Source organism: Myotis brandtii, unplaced genomic scaffold (assembly GCF_000412655.1).
Source record: "Myotis brandtii unplaced genomic scaffold, ASM41265v1 scaffold953, whole genome shotgun sequence".
Lineage (NCBI taxonomy): Eukaryota > Metazoa > Chordata > Mammalia > Chiroptera > Vespertilionidae > Myotis > Myotis brandtii.
Window position 1 is genome coordinate 2,262,524 of NW_005371933.1, and position 9,140 is coordinate 2,271,663.

The following is a 9,140-nucleotide window of genomic DNA, read 5'->3' on the forward strand; positions in this document are numbered from 1 at the left end:
AGCAGCGGCAGTAGCAGCTGGCACCTCCCGGCGCTGCCGCTGTCCGGAGGGTCACGGGGCAACGCGGCACCTTCCAGCCGCCCTCCGGCCAGCCTATCCGAAGCTGCGGAGGCTGCCGATGGGTGAGAACGGGGCAGCAAGATTTCAGGCTCTCCTGCCCTGACTGCTTTCATTCTGCTGCTGCCGCTGGGGTGCTTTGGTAGTGCCTGAGAACTCTGAGAAGAGACGCGGGAGGAGAGCAAGGATGCTGCTTCAAACTTGCGCTGTGGAGGCTTGAGCCTCCGCTTCACAGCGGGGGCTCAATTCAAGCCTAGAAGTTTAGCGAGCGGTGCAATCCAAAGACTTCCTGCTCCGGAGGGTCGCAGGAGGGTGCAGGAGAAAGCAGTCTCCGCCATCGCCACCCCTTCCTCCCCTTCCTTCAAGGGGCGTGAGGCTCGGAGGAGCCCAAAGGTGTGCAGCAGCCGTCCAGGACAGCAGACAACAGCTCGGAGCCACTGTATCCAGCTGGAAAGTTGAGTTTTGGAGGCCAGTCGAGAGCGGACAGACCACAGATCAGGCCATGGGAGGCAGGAGAGGACAGTACCCAATTGCCACCTACCTTCAACCATAGTAGTTTCTCTCCTTCCAGAGGGCAGCGAGCTACAGACACGGGGCGCGGGGACGCGTCACAAAAGAGGCACAGGGTCTCGGCTGCTAAGCCCAGTGCACTTCAGGGTTTCTTGACACGTCCCTGAGCTTTCAGCCCCGTTTTATTGAGACTCCTGCTGGCCTCCGTGCAGTGGGAGGAAAGCGAGAGAACCGAGTGCACGCATAATTCCATAGAAATCAGGTGGAAGGAGCCTTCAGGACCAAGGACTGTTTGGAGCCTCTTCTCAGTTGGGAAGAGAAGGGCGAGGCTGGATTCTGGAGAGTCGGGAGCCTAATATAAATAACCTTTCTGGCGGGATGGGAGCCATAGGACTCTTATGGCTGCTGCTGCCTCTGCTTTCAGCGGCAGCCTCTGGCCCTGGGACGGAGACCGGGACCAACCAGAGCGTGGGCTCACTGGCCATGGGGTCTGCGCTGCAGCCGCGGGAGCCGCTTAGCTACTCGCGCCTGCAGAGGAAGAGCCTAGCGGTGGACTTCGTGGTGCCCTCGCTCTTCCGCGTCTATGCCCGGGAGCTGCTGCTGCCGCCGCCATCCTCCCCCTCGCAGCCAAAGGCTAGCCGGCTGGAGGCGCGCAGCTCGCTGGCTCTAGATTGCGCCCCATTGCTTAGGCTAGTGGGGCCACCCCCCGGAGTTAGAACCGCGGGAGCCAGCTCGCCAGCCCCGGCACGGACGCTGTCCAGGGTGCTGAAGGGCGGCTCGGTTCGCAAGCTACGGCGGGCCAAGCAGCTGGTGCTAGAGTTGGGAGAGGAGGCGATTCTTGAGGGCTGTGTCGGGCCCCCAGAGGAGGCGACTGCAGAGCTGCTCCAGTTCAACCTCAGTGAGCTGTTCAGCTGGTGGATTCGCCATGGCGAAGGGCGGCTGAGGATCCGCCTGATGCCTGAGAAGAAGGCGTCGGAAGTGGGCAGAGAGGGAAAGCTGTCAGCAGCGATCCGCGCCTCTCAGCCCCGCCTTCTCTTTCAGATCTTCAGGATGGGTGAGCAGCTCCCGCCTGAGTTTGTCGGGATTTGTTTTTTTTTTTAGACACATCAGTTTGGAACTACTGTCAATTAACTCCCTTTTCCAAAACCTCTGACCTTGGTTCTTAACCCCCTTTACCCCTTCTGCAAACCTCTCCCCCTTGCTAGACCATATTTTTCCCCCCACTCTCCCCATGAAGGCAGTCTTTCCCTAAGGGTCTTCGTTCCTCTTCAGCAACCAAATTGGGGAAAAAGTTTTCTGCTCTTGGCAGAATGCCTCCTTCTGACTTACACAGGATCCCAACTAAAATTGGATGCCCTTCTTTGGGGGTCCCTGGGACAGTTGAAATGAACCTATTGCTTGCATGTTTCAAGTTTAGTTCTAGATCTCAAAACTATTGCCCATCTTCCCTTCCTCTTGTTCCTCTTCTTGGCTACCACCGGTTTGGGTAATGTAGTATACTTTCTCAGGGAATGTAGAATTCCTCATCATATTATTGAATTCCACCCAGCTGTTTCCTTCAAATGTTGGGTTACCTAGGTATTGCCTCTTCTTCATGAATTCATTCTACTCCATCCTCCCCAACCCCAGTCTGCTACCTACTCTGAAACTCATGTTCTTCCTCTCAGATGTCAGTGGGAGAATCCTAGAGGAACTAAGGGACAGGGGACAGAAGGAAGATGCGAAGAGAGGGACTGAAGTTGCCAAGATTGTCTTCCTTTGGGGAGTCACTGTGAAGTCAGGGAGAGATAATAGTTGATTTCCCTCTCTTCCCCTGCCCCCTTTCTTCCCTCCAATTCTTAGCTTGAATGTCTGCAGCAGCGGCTCTGAATGGCGGTCTCTGGCAGGCCTGTTTCACTGCAGATCTCTCTGCTGGGGACTCCTGAAATGAGGTTTCTGTTCCATTTACTCTCTCATTTTCTGCCCACATTCACTGAGTTGGTTGTGTGTGTATATATGTGTGTGTGTGTGTGTGTGTGTGTGTGTGTGTAGGCAATTACTTCTATCTCTTCCCATAGTATCCTTAACTGGAAAATCAGGTGGTTTTGAATGGATATTTCTCTTATAAGACCACTGGGGAAAGACTCATAAATAAAATAGACAATGGAAATGAATAAGAAAGCACAGAAAAGAAACCATGCCTTTTAAAAGCCTACACTAATTCCTTTGAGCAAACCCAGCATCTTTTATCTCATCCTCATCGTCAGAAAGAAATGAAATTCGTATGCTCCACTGGTTACTAATGTCTAGTATTAATTGGGTGGAAAGCATTGAAAAAAGCTCATTGTAGAGCTACAAGTATCTCTATGCTTGCCCCAAACACACATACTCCCACATACATGCAATCATCCTCTATCAGCAGGGATATTCAAAAGCTGAGGTTCCTCAGTCATTGCACAGTAAACATACTGATACATGGTCCTCAAGCAAAACAGAGTTTGGATGCATATTTCAGCATTAACATTCATGGCATTGGCATCTAAAATGACCCCTTTCTACTCAATGCTGGAATATATATTAATCCATAGTAAGAGATCGGGTCTGATGAGTTAGGAGACCAATACTGTGGTCTCACCACAGAAACTTTTGTAAAGAACAGCTGTGCTTGAATGTCATTGTGGCTTCTGTGGGTTACACATGCAACATTCTCTTTTAGTGCCTAATGTTTTTGTAATGGATATAAAAATGACTTCTCTGGGAATGTGGATTTCCCCCCCACTTTCCTGCTTTCATGTCTATGAGGATCTCTAAAGCTTTCCCATCACCTCTTGTTAAGTGACCACAGGCCCTAGCAGTCTAGATCACCTGTTGTTAGATGTTGGTGACAGGTAAAAGGGGTCTTTCTGTGGTCCTGATCTTGCCTAATACAAACAGACAGATTGCATGAAGTTATTAGTGGGTGTCTCTGAAGTGTCACATGTGTAATGCATTTGAAGAATATACTCTAGTCGAGCCTTAGATAAGAGATGAAGCTGCTGAGTGGGGGAGTTTCATGTAGAGAGGAGTGTGCTTTAAGAGCTGCTCTGGTACTGACAGTAGGGAAGCATTGTGAGCACCCCAAGTCCTCCCTCAGCAGCACAGTCCATTTGGCAACCGGACCAAGCCCTTATGCATCATTTGACACATCTAGCAATCCTGTTTGAGAAAGAGCCAGGATTCTGCCATTAAAAAGCTAGAAATTTTCGCCAAGCATTTTTCAGCAGGATTTGGATCAAATGATAATTGATGGGAACAAATAAGACACTAAGTGTAACTGGATGAGCTCCCCATGACCTCCGGAGAGACAGCCAGCTTATTGAAAAGCACTATGGGCCTTGTGGTGATCACACTTGGAAAAGGCTGGACTCTCCTGCTCTGAGACGTATACTGTCTTCAGTTAGGCATCTGGCCATGCAGGACTAGCCTCTTGTTTTACGACAGCCTCATTCAGATATAGTCTCCATTGTAAGACCTTCCCAGCAGCAGTGGATCAGTCATGGATCTAGACTGCTAGAACCTATGGTCATTTAACAAGAGGTGATGGGAAATCTCTAGAGATGCTCATAGACTTGAAAGTGGAAAAGTCCACATTCATAGAGAAGTCATTTTTATATCCATTAAAAAAACATTAGGCACTAAAAGAGAATGTTGCATGTATAAACCACAGAAGCCATGATGACATTAAAGCACAGGGAATGGACACACCCTGCATATCATGTTTTGTGTTTGGGGCAACTTATATCATTATGATTTCATTCATTTTCTTGTTTGAAAATTTAAGCTTAGGTTCTCACACTTGGATTGATTTTACTATTTATCATGTTTGAGGCAATGGATTTAATCTTTTTATATATGCTGTGATTTATAGAAAAGACATTTACCTCTTCTGTGACATAGGCTCTTCAAGTATACAAAGGGAAAATAGGCACAATTCAGTTTACTTCTTCCTGATTCTTTCCAAGTGGCTGGTGGTCTGGTCTTGAGGGACACAACCATGCTGATGAGGTTATCTGTTGGAAGGGAAGAGGAGAAGATGGGTATTCTGTTACCGTTGTGGTGAGGGGCCTAGAGTAGTTCATTTGTCTGACTGAAGATAGCTTCCTGAATCTGAATAGGACCATAACTAGGGATGGGGTAAATATGGAAAAGTACCCCGTCAAGACAAAGCAATAACTTTGAATTACTCGTGGTTTGGGTTGGCTGAGAGGACAAAAGGATGCCTGAGAGGACTTATAATACATGACATGCTAATTTTTTTCTATGTGGGTTGCTTTGAACTCACAAATGGGGTCAGTATTTCAAAGTCTGAGGCAGCTCCCCATAGCACCAATTCCTGGAGCAGAGGTATAGAGGCTATTGCTGGGACTGTACCAATGGTAGTGCACCATGAGCCCAAACCTCAGAAAAGATGTCTACCTGGAGGCCACCATATGGCTTACAGCCGCATTTTGTAGCCTATTTTATAGATGTTTTAACATTTTGCTTCTGCCATTCCTAGGCAGAGGCCTAGAGCAGTGGTTCTCAACCTTCTGGCCCTTAAAATACAGTTCCTCATGTTGTCACCCAACCATAAAATTATTTTCATTGTTACTTCATAACTGTAATGTTGCTACTGTTATGAATTGTAATGTAAATATCTGATATTCAGGATGGCCTTAGGCGACCCCTGTGAAAGGGTCGTTCGACTGCCAAAGGGGTTGTGACCTACAGGTTGAGATCCGCTGGCCAGGAGGACCTATTTCCCTGTAACCACTCTACTTTTTCCCACTCCAGGAAAGGGGCTATGTGATTAGGGATTTCACATGTACTGTGAAAAGGCCTGAGCAATTTAAAATAGACGTATGTAATTTAATACACCTGACTCTTAACCTCACATATATGTCAGTCCCTTCCCATTTCATTTCTGGAGAGGACAAAGAGAGCTAAGGAAGATAGAAATGAAATTGGAGCTCCCAGAAGGAATATCAGTTATTGGAGGTGAATTGGGAGAGTTGGAACTAGTCCAGAGAAGAGCAGAGAGCTGATTTAAGAGTTGAAGGGACTGATTTATGATGATAAATGAAAATAATTAAATATATATGGCTGGGCTAAGTAGCAATGAAGAGAAAACTATGATAACAATCTACAGATATCTGAAGAGGGAGAGTGGCAGTGAAGGAGTGGAGTTATATAGAGTGGCCCAAAGAAGTAATAGGATGATACTTGTAAAGGAAACTTCAGGTTGGGTATCAGGGAAACCTTATTTTCTGCAATTGATACTCCCCTACTATGGAATGGAATTCCAAGGGAGCAAAGAGTAAGGTGAGATGTGGGTCAGACAAGCCACAGAGTTCATAATTAATCAGTTCTATATTTTCAAATGTTGAGAAGCCACAATGGGCAGGAGATCTGGGGTGGGGAACAGTGACAGGAATCAGGATATTTTGAGATACACCTACTTTTTTGGTTTTATTAACTTATTTTTAATTTTTCAATTATAGTTGACATACAATATTATATGCATTTCAGATGTACAGCATAGTGATTAGACATCTATATAACTTACAAAGTGATTGCCATGATGAGATATAACTCTTGAGAGCCTTTGAATATTGGTGTTTCTAGGAGAAAAAGAAAATAATTGCATATGCATTTTTGAAGTTGGTGGGAAGTGTTTACAAGAAGATTGTTAATGAAAAATATTTTGAAATTACTGAGTTTATTCTTCTCTGCCTCCAGATTAAACACAGAGTATTTCTGTGGGGTGTTGTCTGTATATCCAGTGTGAGGAGGCATATTCACCACAGCATTAAGATGCATCTATAGGTGTGTGCATCATCAAGTCATTGGACAGAGAAGATGAGATCAGTTCTAGATTTGGTGGACTCTTATTGGCTACCTGAAAACCCTTTCCAATGCTGTGAGTAAATATGGCTATTTGGAAAGTGAAGGTCAGGAGGGACTAGCCTGCAGGGAGAAGAGAGGGAGAGTTGGGTCAGCAGAAGTTTCAGTCCCTTGCCACTCTTCTGATTACAGATTACTGCTTGATAAACTCACTTCTGGGAATTTGCCCAGCCTGACTCCTAAAGGACATTTTGTCTTTATGACCATTATTACTGCCCTGTTGCAGTTGTGTGAGACTTTACAATTTATAATGCACTTTCACATTTATTATTTTTACCAATTCTACGGTAGGTAGCGCAAGTATTTGTTTTATTTTATAAATGGAGTAACCAAATCTAGATGTTTGAAAATACTTTTTCAAGGTTATACAGGTAGAAAGTGATAGATATGAAACTTTCATTTATGTATTGAGAGGTTATGAGGTGCTAGATACTGTGTTACTGACTAGGACCACAGACCTTTTGTTCAAATGAGGGCTCTTTTCACTAACGGAATCATCTCAAGGTGCAGATTATAAACAACCAAAACATGTAAATAGATGAAAAAATTTAATTTATCCTTGTTATAAGGCTATGCAAAAAATATTTGGTGTTCAATAGCCTTGAGTTAAAATTTTTGAGGCCAAGTTTCACTATTAGAAAAATGGAAATAGTAATAGTTCCTATCTCTAGATGTTGTGATGGAGATTAAATTAGATGATACATGTAAATCCTTAACCCAATAAAATACACAAAATGAAATACTCCATCAATATGAACCATATGGCTTTCCCTAGCAGGAACAACGCCCCAGCATTGCATATACATTTTAGTCTGTTTGTATGATGCCATCTGGAGTTGCGCAGTCCTTATTTGTGGCCATATGTGGCAACCCTGGCAGCTGTGGGTTCCCCATGTGATGAACTTCTAATTCCCAAGAGATAAGAGAAGGGATCTGGTTGAAATGGGGAGAGAAACCAGGGTACTAGTTTCTATTTTCTCACTATGGGAGGTCTGTCTTTCCCCGAATTGTGGATGAGAAAAAGGATTGAGGTGTGGTATTTAATTAACTTCTATCAACTTGTATCTTCTTGTAGGTCTTTTGACCCTAGATTCAGTCCAAAGATTAAAGCATTATATTCACAGTCCAGTTATTTTTCTTCTATAGAAAGATGCCAAGCCTTAACTTTTTAAAAGTATGAAATATAATACTGAGGAAGAACAAGACAGAGGTATTACAGAAGAGTAGTTTTTGATAGCGGATCTTCCCTGACTGAGAGAGATCTATGCAGTTCAAGCCCCTCCATGCCCAGAGAGGTGCTGGGCCACTGGCCTTTGGTAACTTCTTTGTTATAATTAGCTGAAGCTGTGCCCTTTCCTTACATGTCTAGCCTCACCATTTATTGTCAAGTGGAAGGCAGGAGAGATAGATGGAATGTACCAATTGGTTAACGGACATGAGCCCGTTAATAGCAGTTAAACCTTTGAGATTCCATGGAAACACAGGGCCCAGGGATTTTGGTGGGAGGTTGCCTCAGGAAAGTACCTCAAACTAAAAGAAGCTGTTAAGCAACCACACAGCATTTTATAGGTGGCGTGTTTTTTTGTTTGTTTGTTTATTTGTTTGTTTGTTTTTATAAGCCATAGTTGAGTGATTGCCTCCAAAAGAAGTTCATGGGCATCATCGCTGCTTGGGAGTAGGTGAAAAATAGGGAGTATTGGTGAGAATGATTATACGTGTTCAGGAGTCACATGGACAGAGCTGTGAATAAAGCTATCGAGGAGCCTGATGGATGCTTTCTCCCTTAGAGCCATTGTTTGTCCTCTGGTCTAGGGCGTGGCTAGTGTTTCTTAGTCTAGTGATGACCTGGATCTTTTACACAGGTCAAGGTGTGAGGAAGGAGAAGTTAAAAGAGGATTTTGGCCTGGCAGTGAGATAGTGAGGGGATAGGAGATATCCTGATACCTGTTTTGGTGAGCCAGATTTCTCAGAACAACTTTTTTTCTTCAGTAAATCTTGTGATGGATTTTCCAGAAGCGCTGCTCTGAGCTTGAGTCTTTTCCCAGGGAAATCAGAATCACTTGGTGATATAATATAGGCATCCCAGAAAGTGGAAGTTCCCAGACTAGACAGAAGGAGAGCTCCCTTGGGTAAGATATACCCAACCAATTGTTTAATTAAAAGTCTTTTTACCTTGGAGAAAAACCAAGATGGCAGCATAGGTAAACACCTGAAATTGCTGCCTCGCACAACCACTTCAAAAATACAACTAAAAGACAAAACGGACATCATCCAGAACCACAGGAAGGCTGGCTGAGTGGAAATTCTACAACTAGAAGGAAAGAGAAAAGCACACTGAGACTCAGAGGAGATGCGGAAGTAAAGTGCAGAGGTACAGAGGCGCATGTGGAAAGGGCTGGCAACTGAGTACGCGGTTGTCTTTCTCAATCGGGAGGGAGACACAGCTCCCGACTGCTCTGAACTCCAGTTCCGGGCGAGTCTCTGGGGACCCAGACTCATATGGGGAGAAACTGTCTGGCATTGGTGAAACTAGAGGGCGGCTTCCTCTCAGAGGTGCTTTCAGCAATTACCACAGGACACAGACCCGGGGCCTCTTAGGGCAGGACTGAGGATCAGCCATAGCTGTTTGCTCCGCCCTGTTGATTCCCTGAGACTCTGCCCCACCCAAGCTG

At 45.2% G+C, this 9,140-nt stretch overlaps 1 protein-coding gene across 1 annotated transcript in view; it reads left to right on the forward strand.

Annotated features, from left to right (window-relative positions):
* Window positions 1–6: 6 nt before the first annotated feature.
* The window catches only part of ALK (anaplastic lymphoma receptor tyrosine kinase), a gene marked incomplete at its 3' end in the record, with an annotated part of 551,341 nt that continues 542,207 nt past the window's right edge, over window positions 7–9,140 (forward strand). Inside the window, exon 1 of the mRNA XM_005886069.2 lies at window positions 7–1,621. Coding sequence (XP_005886131.1) covers window positions 946–1,621 — 676 coding nt within the window. The remainder of the gene's footprint in view (window positions 1,622–9,140) is intronic.